Genomic DNA, 14,222 nt, shown 5'->3' on the forward strand with positions numbered 1-14,222 from the left:
AGCCGGGTGCTGTGGCTCACGCCTGTAATCTCAGCACACTGGGAGGCCGAGGCGGGTGGATCACCTGAGGTCGGGAGTTCGAGACCAGCCTGGCCAACACGGAGAAATCCCATCTTTACTAAAAATACAGAAACCACGCACGAGACCATTTCATTGTTGGGTGCTGGGCACTAACTGAAGCTAGATAAGAAAGCTAGAAAAATAGTACCAAATAGATACTCGGAGGAGACAGCTGTGGCATGCTGGAGAAATCAAATCAAATGACACTGCACAAAGACAGCACAGACAGTAGAAGAGTGTAAAAGCACATTCCCAAAGGCTTTAAGCCCAAACCTATCTTCCCAAAGCCATTTCTTACCAAGTAGACCTTCTCATGTAGTGCTTCCAGGCATCACTGCCAGACTCCCTGCCACCACCAGTGTGCTTTTCTCCTCCTAGAGAAATAAAAAATATCATTTGAGCAGTTTCCGTGTGGGCTCATAGTTGGTATCATTGAAAAGAAGATACCCAAAGGACACCAGAACAACCTGATTATTCACTTTACATTTAGCCCACAATATCTCCCCTGCAAACAAATAAATCAAAGACAGACACCAAGAGACCAAAACAAACAGAAAAAAAGGAATTAAGAGGGAAAATAAAATATAAGGAATTAAGAGGAAATGGAAACATATCAGAAACAAACCGTAAACAACAACAAAAAAATTCCATTTGCCAGGCATGGTGGCGCATGCCTGTAACCCCACTGCGCCTGGCCCATACATGTTATTCATAGTTTTTCTTTTGAGCAGCACGCAAGAATATGGGAGCTGTAACTGTCTTCTTTATCTCGCTCAATAACTTGTATTAAATTATCAGGAAAAACACAGATATTCCCATTTGATCGAAATACATTAAGAAAGGCCGGGCGCGGTGGCTCAAGCCTGTAATCCCAGCACTTTGGGAGGCCGAGGCGGGCGGATCACAAGGTCAGGAGATCGAGACCACAGTGAAACCCATCTCTACTAAAAATACAAAAAATTAGCCGGGCGCAGTTGTGGGCGCCTGTAGTCCCAGCTACTCAGGAGGCTGAGGCAGGAGAATGGCGGGAACCCGGGAGGCGGAGCTTGCAGTGAGCCGAGATCGCGCCACTGCACTCCAGCCTGGGCAACAGCGTGAGACTCCGTCTCAAAAAAAAAAAAAAAAAAAAAAGAAATACATTAAGAAAATATAATAATTTTGAAATAAAAGCTTCTCTATAATAAAACCAACTAGTCACCTGGTCTTTCTCATGAAAGGAAAAGAATCTCCATTAAATGGGTTCCAGAAAAATCACAGCTGAATGTTTGCCCTTCTAGTTCTCAAATGCACAAGCAAAGTAAAAAGAGACATAACTGACTTCAAAGAATGGGAAGCTAAAACAAGCCACAGCTAACAGCGCCTCTGAAATTCCTGGCAGGAACAGAGTCACAGAGGCTGTAAGGAACCAAGGCTGAGCACCTGCCTGAGGTTCCAGAGCTAGTGACAGCAGTAAATGGGACTGGGATGGTATCTCTTTGTTCCTCACCCAGTGCTCTTTCTATAAGATAACACCCCATGGGTCTTCCCCAACGAACTCTTTTATTGCACTTGAATAAAAGCTATTTCTACCCAAGGTGGGCAGGGAGGGAGTAGGGGGAGAACAAATAAAAGTAGAAGAATCAGGAGGCTGAGGCAGGAGAATGGCGTGAACCCAGGAGGCGGAGCATGCAGTGAGCCGAGATCGAACCACTGCACTCCAGCCCGGGGGACAGAGCAAGACTCCGTCTCAAAAAAAAAAAAAGTAGAAGAAATAAGTCCTAGTCAAAATCTCCCAAAAGACTCCCTATCCAGCTATGCGCATGCTGGGTGAATGAACTAATCCACTTTCAAGGACCATGCTCACTATTCTGAGAGCTGGTACCCCACTACCCTCTGCTTGCTAGCCAGGCCTGCAGGGCCCTCCCTGCCTCTGTTTTCTACTGCTTCTTCGGTCTGCAAGAGTCCTGAGTGCATCCAAGAAGAAAATGAAAAGAACAGCTTCTTCTTCTTTCTCCTACTAGTTGACTCCCACCTACTCCTGGACAGAAACCTCTATCATAATAGAGGGTCAATACATAATGTCTGAAGCTGTCAGGAGATAGCAGTGAAAGCATACTATTTAGAAAAGCTGACATCAATTCAAAGGTAAATTTGCTTTTTTCTTTTAGTAAAAAAGAATCTCAGCCAGGTACAGTGGCTCACAGCTGTATTCTCAGCACTTTGGGAGGCCAAGGCAGGTGGATCACAAGGTCAGGAGTTCAAGACCAGCCTGGCCAACATGGTGAAACCCCATCTCTACTAAAAAAAAAAAAACAAAAATTAGCCAGGCATGGTGGCGTGCGCCTGTAATCCCAGCTACTCAGGAGGCTGAGGTGGGAGAATTGCTTGAACTGGGGAGGTGGAGGTTGTAGCAAGCAAGATTGCACCGCTGCACTCCAGCATGGGCAACAGAGCAAGACTCCATCTCAAAAAAAAAAAACAAAAAGAATCTCAATGTAGCCTCTGGGAAAGGAGGAGAAGAAAAGTATGGGCAAAACTCCTTTTTCCATTATAATACTTCTTCAAAACTTTTATTTATTTAGAGACAGGGTCAAACTCACTCTGTCACCCGAGCTGAAGTGCAGTGGTGGGATCATGGTTTATTGCAGCCTCAAACTCTTGGGCTTAAGTGAGCCTTGAACCTCAGACTCACGAGAAGCTGGGAATACAGGTGTGTGCCACCATACCTGGCTAGTTTTTTTTATTTTTTGTAGAGACAGGGTCCTACTATGTTGCCCAGGTTCATCTCAAACTCTTGGGCTTAAACAATTACAGGCATGAGCTACCACGCCCAGCCTAAAACTTTTTTTTTTTTTTTTTTTGGGAAAGACAGGGTCTCACTCTGTCATCCAGGCATGAGTGCAATGGCACCATCTTGGCTCACTGCAAGCTCCACCTCCCAGACTCAAGAGATCCTCCCACCTCAGCCTCCCAAGTAGCTGGGACTACAGGCACACACCACTATGCCTAATTTTTGTATTTTTTGTAGAGACGAGTTTTTGCCATGTTGCGCAGGTTGGTCTTGAACTTCTAAGCTCAAGCGATCCGCCCGCCTCTGCCTCCCAAAGTGCGGGGATTCCAGGCATAAGCCAGTGTGAGTGGCCACCAGAACTTTAAAAATTAACTATAAAAGCTTAACTGAAGAATACTCAATTGACTGGGTACGGTGGCTCATGCCTGTAATCCCAACACTTTGGGAAGCCAAGGCAGGTGAATGGCTTGAGCCCAGGAGTTTGAGACCAGCCTGGGTAACAATAGTGAGGGCCTATTTCTAAAAAAAAAAAAAAAATTTTAATTAGCTGGGTGTGGAGGCACATGCCTGTAATCTCAGCTATTCATGAGGCTGAGGCAAGAGGATTGCTTGAGCCTGGGAGGTGGAGGCTGCAGTGAGCTGTGATTGTGCCACTGCACTCTAGCCTGGGCAACAGAACAAGCCCCCAACTCAAAAAAAAAAAAAAAAAAAAAAGGAATAGTCAGTTTGAGAGAGCAGGCATGGGTTGGAAACAGGGAAAAGATAGACACTCATGCATTCAGGCAACCGCACAGTGCAGCCCAGGCGTAAGGGGTGAACTGAAAACAGCGGTCTTTTGTCAGAGTCCGTGCATCAAATAGTAATTGTAGTATTTGGTCTAAAAATACAAAAGAATGCTACTAATGATATAAACTTTTACAAGTATTAATGAATGTTTGTTTTGCTTCTATATTTTTTTTAAAAAAGCAATTTATTTTACTTTGGATCATATTTAATAAATAATACTGAACATACAAGGGTTAGGGAGAGGTTTTTAGGAAAAACTACTACCCAGTTTCATCATTAATAATGCATGACTTATTAAGAGGAAACAGGAGCAGAGCCCAGTGAAAAGAAACAACTTAGTATTCTATCTAGTGAAAAAGAGTATGTTTAACATTTATATGCCTACTCTGCAAATAAAAACCAGACTATTTCATGTAAAATAGGGATTCTTAAGCTTTTTTGGGTCTGCAAACTTCTCCCCAGAAAACAAATGCCACCATTTCAGGGGTTCACACATTTCAGGTTAAGGGCCTCTCCTCTAACATGATGCTGCCTCTGAGGAGATGGCGCAGGACTCTATGCGATAACTTTGAATACAGAATGTAAGCTTTTTCAGGCATGTTAGATCATATTAGGTTATTTCAGAATATAAGGAGTGTTTCAGTCTCGTGGTCAACCTTTTCTAAAAGCTACTACTGGCTTTTCTTTGCTGCCCAACATGGAAAAGGAGAAATGATTCTCTACATACCAAAGGCACCTCCAATCTCAGCCCCACTTGTTGGAATGTTGACATTTACAATGCCACAGTCTGATCCTTTAGGTCTGTGTAAAAAGGGAGGCATGGTGAGAGCAATGAACAGGAAATTAAAAACAAACAAAAATAAATAAAAAATCTAAACCAAAGCTCAAAGGCTTTCAATACTGAAAAATTGATTTTCAACTACAATGGCTTAAGTCCACTCACCACATCAATCAGACTTATATAAATTTTCAAAATAGAGAAAGTTGTACCCAAGCCAGCGGAAGATTCTGCCCAGATCTTTGGTAAAGATGCTACTTGAAAGTCCCTGTTTTACTTCATTATTCCATGCAAAGACCTCTTCTTCATTCTAAAAGGAGAGACATTGGAAGCTGTTAGATGTTACAGTGTTCAGGTCAAAAGTTCACTGACAAAACTCATTTCCTGAGATGCACTCGTATAATTTTAGTATACAAAAAAAAGGAAACCAAAGAGTCATGTTTACTAACTGTTTCTCTTATAATTCAGATCATTGATAATAAGTAAAACTTTTGGGGATTTTTTTCCCCTAATTATAATTTGAGAAACAAATATTAACACATTCTTCCTTTCATTCAAGCTACTACATATAATAGTTAATATCTATTGAGCTCTTATGTGTGTAACACACTGATCTAAGCACTTAACATGCATTTAGTTATTTAATCCTCATCCTATAACATAGGTTTCCTACTACCTCCCAATTTACAGATTGGGCAACTGAGGCCAAGAGAGGCTAATTTGCTCAAGAGCTCACACAGCCTCATAATGTACACAAACACATTACAAAACACAAAATTATATTCTCTAGTCCCCATATGTGAAACGATAGGCAATTTAAAGCAAGAAATAAAGAAATGCAATCATGTAATTGCAACAAGACGCAATTCTCACTATTCTTTAACTGTTAATAATGGTACATTCAAATCTTGATTCAATCTTTCTGCAGTCTCAAAATTACTCCTAAATATTTACTGGCAAGGCTAGGGCCTGTCTCAAGCTAGGGAATGAGATCTTCTAATTTATTCACCTGTGTTGGTTTTTTTGGGTTTTGTTTATTTGTTTTAGAGACAGGATCTCTTCCCACCTCAGCCTCCCGAGCAGCTAGGATTACAGGTACATACCACACCTGGCTAATTTTTTAATTTTTTGTAGAGACAAGGTCTCCCTGTGTTGCGTAGGCTGGTCTTGAGCACCTGGCCTCAAGTGATCCTCCTAAAGCACTGAGATTACAAGCATGAGCCATTGTGCCCAGCTTCCTCACCTATTAAAACCTCTATAGTTTGAGATTAAGATATGAGAGCAGGGAAAACAAAACAAAACTCCGCAGCCTATCCTCTGATGGAGTTTATAACTATAGGTCTTTTGTTTGTTTTTTTTTTTAAGACGGAGTCTCGCTCTGTTGCCCAGGCTGGAGTGCAATGGTGTGATCTTGGCTCACTGCAATCTCAGCCTCCCGGGTTTAAGTGATTCTCCTGCCTCAGCCTCTCAGGTAGCTGGCATTACAGATGACAGGCGCCCATCACTATGCCTGGCTTTTTTATTTTTTAGTAGAGATGGGGTTTCACCACATTGGCCAGGCTGGTCTCGAACTCCTGACCTCAGGTGATCCGCCTGCCTCACCCTCCCAAAGTGCTGGGATTACAGGCATGAGCCACCGTGCCCGGCCAACTTTAGATTACCTCCACATCTCATTTTGTCTGCTGACATGTTCATAGCACTCAGTCTGTCAAACCATCCAGTACCATGGTTCAGGAGAAGGTGACTCTATGGCCTACACAGCCCAGAATTAAGATGACACAAGAAATGATGACTACATACTCCATAAACTCCAACACTAGTGCATTACCCAATCTGGTTTCCCTGGCAGCTAGCTTGGCATGCTATAGAGTTTTAAAGTGTTTATCTCATATTTTATCCTGAACCTTCATATATCTACTATTCAGATTACTTTCTAAAACCCTCTTAAAGGCTCATCAAGTGAAATTTAATCCACCATAATTTTCCTCTTATCATTTATTTCAACATTAGACTAGCGAACAGAAGGCATTTTTACCTTGAATTTAAAGACATAGAGAATCGGGGCAAAAGTCTCTGTGTGTGCAATGGACGCATCGTGGGCAAGACCTGTCACAATTGTCGGTTCTACATAATTTCCAGGGCGATCCATAACCTAATGCAAAGAAATGAAATAAAAAGAATGAAAGCATTATGTTGTCTAGGATTTGGGGTCAGAGGATGCAATCTTTGCCCACACTTATAAAGAAAAAAATTAGCATCATTTATAGGTGAATTATTTCTCCAAAATAAATTCCAATCATGAAAGAAAATTCTCTCTTCCTGACAATGGTTCTAACTTAGTTGGTCAAAGAAAAATGGAAATAAAGAGTCAGGAAGGGATGGAGAGCCATGCCATGTGACACAACCAAGTTATGTTGAACAAACACTGTTGGAAGCAGTTATTTTCACTCAGCCTGGAGTGTAATGGCTTGATCTTGGCTCACTGCAACCTCTGTCTCCCCGGTTCAAGCTATCTTCCCACCTCAGCCTCCCAAGTAACTGGGACTACAGGCACGCACCAGCATGCCCAGCTAAATTTTTTTTGTATTTTTAGTAGAGACCAGGTTTCACCATTTTGGCCAGGCTGCTCTTGAACTCCTGGCCTCAAGTGATCTACCTGCCTCAGTCTCCCAGAGTGCTGGGATTACAGGAATGAGTCAACATGCCCGGCCACAAACAAATCTTTTTATTTGGGGGGGGTTTGTTTTTGATTTGTTTTTTTTTTTTTTAGTTTGTTTTTTTGTTTTTGATTTGGTCTTGCTTTGTTGCCCAGGCTGCAGTGCAGTGATGTCATCACGACTCACTGCAGCCTCAAACTTGTGGGCTCAAGCAATCCTCTCACCTCAGCCTCCCAAGTAGCTAGCACTACACGTGCATGCCACCATACTCAGCTAATTTTTTTTTTTAGAGACAGGGTCTCACTATATTGTCCAGGTGGGTCTTGAACTCCTGGCCTCAAGCAGTCCTCCCAAAGTGCTGAGACTGCAGGTATGAGCCACTGCAATCTGTGTCAATTTCTTTTTTAATGCTTATGATATGCATTTTTTTATTCTGTGCCTTAACTGACTTTTAAAAATAACGAATAAATAGATTGTAACTGCTCTGAATACAAAGACTCCTACTATACTATGAAAAGGAATTCTGCTTTCCATACAAATATTTAGGGACCCAATTCAAAAGCAACCATGACTCAGTTTCTTATACGTCCTTCCAGAAATGTCCCATGCATTTTCTGTTGTCTTTTTTTTTTAATATGGAATGTTTCACGAATTTGCATATCATCCTCGTGCATAGGCCATGCTGATCTTCTCTGTATCATTCCAATTTTAGTATATGTACTGCCAGAGTAAGCACTGTTGTCATTCTTTAAAACATGTATTTCTGGCCGGGCACAGTGACTCGTGCCTGTAATCCCAGCACTTTGGGAGGCCAAGGCGAGTGGATCACAAAGTCAGGAGTTCTAGACCAGCCTGGCCAACATGGTGAAACCCCTTCTCTACTAAAAATACAAAAATTAGCTAGGCATGGTAACAGGTGCCTGTGATCCCAGCTACTCGGGAGGCTGAGACAGGAGAATCACTTGAACCTGGGAGGTGGAGGTTGCAGTGAGCTAAGATCACGCCACTGCACCCCAGTCTGGGCAACAGAGCAAGACTCAGGAGCCTGAGGTGGGATGATTGCTTTAGCCTGGGAAGCAGAGGTTGCAGTGAGCTGAGATGGCGCACCACTGCACTCCAGCCTGGTCAGCAGAGCAAGACCCTGTCACAAAAACAAACAGAGCCAAGTGTGGTGGCTCATGCCTGTAATCCCAGCACCTTGGGAGGCCAAGATGGGTGGATCACTTGAGGCCAGTATCGTGCCACTGCACTCCATCATGGGCAACAGAGTAAGACTCTGTCTCAAAAGCAGACAAACAAAAACATGTATATCCGTGTTTTATAATAATATATGAACAAAGACGGTAGAAGAGGATATCAAATGGGGTCACTTTCCCAATATGCCCAGAGCCCTGCTTGTGTCTCAAGGAAAAGGTTAAAAAGCTGTCACAACTGATCTCAGAGCATCCCTTACCTTGCCCCCATAGACCACTGTGCCACCTTCTTTCTTTGCTTCTTCCACTGCTCCAAGAAACATGCTCACTGCCTGCTTGGTGTGGAGTGGCCCATAGAGAACATTAGCTGGAGAGAGAAGAGGAAGGCTGGCTCAGCATTTTGCCCTTTATGGCATCATTTTATTATTAGAACAGCTTTCTCAATGAACAGACCGATCCCTTCCTGTATGCTCTCAATTGAGAACATAAGTCAGCATCCTTTTTCCATAAAGAACCAGATGGTAAATATTTTATGCTTTGGAGGACATACGTGATCTCCATCCCAATACTCAACTCCATGATTGTAGTGCAAAAGCAGCCACAAATGACATGCAAATGAAAGGGTATTTCTATGTGCCAAGAAACTTTTTTTTTACAGAAACAGGCAGGGCCAATTCTGTTTGCCAACCTCTAGCTTAAAGAATGGCTATCAATTCCTCAAAGTACTGCACTCAAAATATAGGGTCAGTTTACTCATTACGGTGTGACCATTCTCTAAGGAAACATCACAGTCTCAGTAGTTGGTGTGTAATTCAAGGGGGAAGAGAATGATGCTGTCCTATGTTATGGCTGCTGGAGACTAGAGCACTGACAGTGACCCAGCGACAGAGGAAGAAGGAAGATGTACGTAGTCCTCTATGAGGAGGAGGCATGTTAGCAGAGCCATCCCCACTCTGGGTGAAGAATGTTTCCAGCAGACAGCACAGCAGGACAGAGCCTGGCATGCCTGGAACACTGAAAGGATGTTGGAGAAGGTGGAGCTCTGGGAGCAAGAGGGAAAATGGACACAGAAAGGTTGGTGAGAAGGCAAGCAGGGCAGGAGGCAGAGAGCAGACCAGGAAGGATCGGGAGCCTGAAAAAAGAAGAAATCAAGAGGACTCTAGGTTTTAATCTAAAAGCAGGCCTGGTGCAATGGCTCACACCTGTAATCCTAGCACTTTGGGAGGCCGAGGCAGGCAGATTGCTTGAGGTCAGGAGTTTGAGACCAGCCTGGCCAACATGGCAAAACCCTGTCTCTACTAAAAATTACGAAAATCAGTCAGGCGTGGTGGAATGCACCTGTAATCCCAGCTATTCGGGAGGCTGAGGCAGGAGAATTGCTTGAACCCAGAAGGCGGAGGTTGCAGTGAGCCGAGATCAAGCCACTGCACTCCAGCCTGGGTAACAGAGTGAAACTGTGTCTCAAAAAAAAAAAAAAGAAAAAAAATCTAAAAGCAATGAGAAGTTACTGAGGAGTATTTTAAGCAGGAGAGTGATGATTGCATTTTAAAAATCACTCTGTAGCAATGGATGCAGAAAGGTCAGTTAGGGGATTCTTGCAGCCTTCCACAAGAGGGTTGGTGTCAGCTTGGACAAGGGTAATAGTAATGAGAGAGAAGTGCACTAAATCTCATTCCACCTAAACAAACTCTCCCAGTCTCACCCACTAGCCCACACCAAGCACCCAGGGTCGACACCTAGGAGCAGACACAATACCCCAAATCCTAATAACCTGCTTCACGTGCCTTCAGGCCTCTCAGGAAACGGAAAGAAACTCCAAACCTCAGACCAGAAACACTTGTTAACAACAGCTCTCAAAAAAGGATCGCTTTGAAAACAGAAGGACATACTCACAGTCCCATGGGTTCCCAACTCGGATCTGTGCATAGGCCTTTTTAAGTCTGTTTACAACCTCATCATGGATACTTTCATGTACAAACTAAGCGAAAAAAGAGATATTCAAGGGCATAGTATGATAAATGTACACATTTTTAAACAATGAATACTTTTCTTGATAGTTACTGAAATACTGTAATCTCTAAAAATATAAGCAAATCAAAGCATGTTTATTTTTTTAATTACATAATTTCTCATTTTAATATTAACTATATGAAGTTAAAAATTTCCTTTTAGGTAGATATTAGAATAAAAAAATCATAAGCCCTTTTTTTTTTTTTTTTGAGACAGAGTCTCACTCTGTCACCCAGGCTGGAGGACAGTGGCGTGATCTCGGCTCACTGCAACCTCCACCTCCCAGGTTCAAGCGATTCTTATACCTCAACCTCCCAAGTTGCTGGAATTACAGGCACCCACCACCACACCTATCTAATTTTTTGTATTTTTAGTAGAGATGGGTTTTTGCCATGTTGGCCAGGCTGGTCTTGAACTCATGACCTCAGGTGATCCACCCACCTCGGTCTCTCAAAGTGCTGGGATAACAGGTGTGAGTCACTGCACCCAGTCCATAAGCCATGTCTTCATCAAGTTTCCAAGGATGTATTTGGCTAAGCTTCACAAATACATTAAAGAAGGCCTCAAGTACATCTGTCCCATACTATAACCCTAAGTCCCAGTGAATACAGAGCACAGTCATAACTGACCTCTGCTGGGTAACTACAAACACTCAGCCCCAGGCCTTAATTAGGTGAGGACAAGCCTTGCGTTCTCTGGGTAGTTGTGAGGTCCGTGCTATGCTGCAAGTGGCAGAGCTGAACTTGCCAAACTATCTATGCTCTGGGTCAGTCTCCATGTGATGAATGAATTGACATTATGAGAACTAGTCTTTTTTTTTTTTTTTTTTGAGACGGAGTCTCGCGCTGTCACCCAGGCTGGAGTGCAGTGGCCGGATCTCAGCTCACTGCAAGCTCCGCCTCCCGGGTTCACGCCATTCTCCTGCCTCAGCCTCCCGAGTAGCTGGGACTACAGGCGCCCACCACCTCGCCCGGCTAGTTTTTTGTATTTTTTAGTAGAGACGGGGTTTCACCGTGTTAACCAGGATGGTCTCGATCTCCCGACCTAGTGATCCGCCCGTCTCGGCCTCCCAAAGTGCTGGGATTACAGGCTTGAGCCACCGCGCCCGGCCGAGAACTAGTCTTGAAGCAGTCCATAGTATTGGAATTTTTATGTGTATATACTGCTAACTCTAAGGAAATCTATCTGGACAATGACTAATATTATCTATTAATATCTAAAACTAATATAAAGGACATCAATAAATATTTGCTCCAAAACACACGAAAAAAAAATTGGCTGAATAGAGGAATATTTGGCTTTCGTGTTATTTCATATTTTAACATGTAATGAAGGGTATAATCATTTGAAGTACATGGTTTTTTCTTAGCTTTAATATAATCTTTAATGCAATTTAATGTTTATGGTGAACACATTTAATAAACTTTAATGTTACAAATATAGTATCAGATTATTTGAGAATGTCAGCTATGTAAAAATAAAGATTTATTTTCATTTGTGCAAAACACCTGAAAAAACAAATATGAAAGGTGTGAGTGGCCGGGCGTGGTGGCTCACACCTGTAATCCCAGCACTTTGGGAGGCGAAGGCAGGCACATCACCCAAGGTCAGGAGTTTGAGACCAGCCGGGCCAACATGGCAAAACCCCATCTCTGCTAAAAATACAAAAATTAGCCAGGCACGGTGGTGGGTGCCTGTAGTCCCAGCTACTCGGTAGGCTGAGGTGGGAGAATCACTCGAACCTGGGAGGTGGAGGTTGAGGTGAGCTGAGATCACACCATTGCACTCCAGCCTGGCCAACACAGAGAGACTCCATCTCAAAAAAAAAGAGAGAAAAAAGAAAAAACAAGAAAAGTATAAGGTAAAGATAATTTTCATATCTTTTAACTTATTCTAATTAATTTAGATTATGTCAGTCTTATAATTTGTTCACACTCATCATAAATGAGAACAAAAACCCAAAGCCAATTCCTTAATAATTCAACTGAATTATTCCTTTTTCATTACAAAAGGAAAACTCAACAATAATAAAAAAGGCTCAAGTCCAACAGAGCTTAAAAAGAATTTTTTTTAAATGGCAAATGCAGCCAAATTTTGTACCTAACTAAAATTTCCTCAGGGCCGGGCATGGTGGCTCCCACCTGTAATCCCAGCACTTTGGGAGGCCGAGGTGGGTGGATCACCTGAGGTCAGGAGTTCAAGAGCAGCCTGGCCAACATGGTGAAACCTCGTCTCTACTAAAAATACAAAAAATAGCCAGGCAGGGTGGCACACGCCTGTAGTCCCAGCTACTCAGGAGGCTGAGGCAGGAGAATCGCGTGAACCCAGCAGGTGGAGGTTGCAGTGAGCAAGATCACGCCACTACACTCCAACCTGAGCAACAGAGCAAGACTCCAACTCAAAAAATAAAAAAAAATAAATAAATAAATTTTAAAAAGCAAAAAACTTGCTTATAGTATAGTCTTTTAGTACCATAAAGTCATGAAAATCAAAGTTGTAACACATACTAAACTGAAGTCCAGCTCAATCTAAGTATAGAGATTAAACTTCCTAAATCCCACACTGAAGCTAAACCACATCTCCTTATATACACTTCATATTAATCTGTCCTCTCTCTATATATACGTATGCAGGCTATATATGTATATAGAGAGATCACACATATACAGAGCCATTTGCTTTTCAATGAATCATATCTGTATATATGTATATAGAGAGATCACACATATACAGAGCCATTTGCTTTTCAATGAATCATATCTGTATATATGTATATAGAGAGATCACACATATACAGAGCCATTTGCTTTTCAATGAATCATATCATTTCAAGTCAAATCTAATTCTAGACTTGAGGCTAAAAATTAAAATGTTTATTGATTGATTGGTAGAGACAGAGTCTTGCCCTGTCGCCCAGGCTGGAGTACAGTGGTGCAAATCATGGCTCATTGCAGCCTCATTGAGCCCTTTCCTGGGCTCAATCAATCCTCTTGCCTCAGCCTCCCAAGTAGCTGGGACTACAAGCATGAGCCATCATGCCTTGCTAAATTTTTTTTAACTTTTTGTAGAGACAGGGAATCACTATGTTGCCCAGGCTGGTCTCGAACTACTGGGCTCAAGCAATACTGCTGCCTCAACCTCTCAAAGAGTTAGAATTATATGTTCGAGATACTATGCCCAGCCTAAAATGTTTAACACGGTTTACTACTTAAAATGTTTTTATAAAAGAGCAAGACTCTATTTTTAGCTATAGTTTAATAATTTTTTTTATTTTTATCCTGTTTTATTCTCTAAGTGACACTGAACTTCGTCCATATTGTTCTAGGAGTAGGATTGAAAATAGGTCTCATCTCCTAGTCCAACTCCAATCAATTGGTAGTAGAACCCCTACTAGCTTGGGGTGGGAAAAAGGCAAAGTCTCTGATTGATTAACAACATCTGCCATGAGCACAGAAAGAGAACTGCACCACATATTTGCCAGCCACATCTAGAGAGCACATCGTTCTAGCAGTATTGCTGACACCTCCCTAACAGCAGAACTCATTAAAAAGTAGTGTTTTAAAAGCAAGACGATCTCACGGGCCTATGCAGATATACTCACCAGTCGCCTCGCAGTGGTACACCTCTGGCCAGCAGTTCCCACCGCAGCAAAGAGAGCTGATGGAACAACTAAGCTGAGGTCTGCATCTTCAAAGGCTTAGGAAAGCACAAACACTTCCATCAGTGAACCAAAACAGGTAGACAAGGCATTTGTTAGCTAGTGTAAAACAATGTTGTTTTCTGGTTTTGGTTTTGTTTTTTTTGTTTGTTTGTTGGTTGGTTTTTTTTTTTTTTTTTTTTTTTGAAACAGAGTTTTGCTCTTGTTGCCCAGGCTGGAGTGCAATGGCGCAATCATGGCTCACTGCAACCTTCGCCTCCTGGGTTCAAGAGATTCTGCCTCAGCCTCCCAAGTAGTTGGGATTACAAGG

The 14,222-nt window shown here is 42.5% G+C and overlaps 1 protein-coding gene and 1 non-coding gene across 10 annotated transcripts in view; both read right to left on the reverse strand.

Moving 5' to 3' along the window:
• Nucleotides 1-14,222, reverse strand: part of ALDH7A1 (aldehyde dehydrogenase 7 family member A1) — a 54,855-nt gene that overhangs the window by 2,756 nt on the left and 37,877 nt on the right. For all 9 annotated transcript variants that reach the window (XM_045394183.2, XM_005557653.4, XM_065546699.1 and 6 more), the window contains 7 exons: nucleotides 13,856-13,950; nucleotides 10,138-10,222; nucleotides 8,505-8,611; nucleotides 6,430-6,546; nucleotides 4,607-4,704; nucleotides 4,344-4,417; nucleotides 359-434 (listed from right to left, as the gene is read on the reverse strand). In XM_045394183.2, coding sequence (XP_045250118.2) covers nucleotides 359-434; nucleotides 4,344-4,417; nucleotides 4,607-4,704; nucleotides 6,430-6,546; nucleotides 8,505-8,611; nucleotides 10,138-10,222; nucleotides 13,856-13,950 — 652 coding nt within the window. The remainder of the gene's footprint in view (nucleotides 1-358; nucleotides 435-4,343; nucleotides 4,418-4,606; nucleotides 4,705-6,429; nucleotides 6,547-8,504; nucleotides 8,612-10,137; nucleotides 10,223-13,855; nucleotides 13,951-14,222) is intronic.
• Nucleotides 7,681-7,787, reverse strand: LOC123574188 (U6 spliceosomal RNA). Its single transcript, XR_006699085.2, has one exon. It is a non-coding gene; the product is annotated as a U6 spliceosomal RNA (small nuclear RNA).

Source organism: Macaca fascicularis, chromosome 6 (assembly GCF_037993035.2).
Source record: "Macaca fascicularis isolate 582-1 chromosome 6, T2T-MFA8v1.1".
Lineage (NCBI taxonomy): Eukaryota > Metazoa > Chordata > Mammalia > Primates > Cercopithecidae > Macaca > Macaca fascicularis.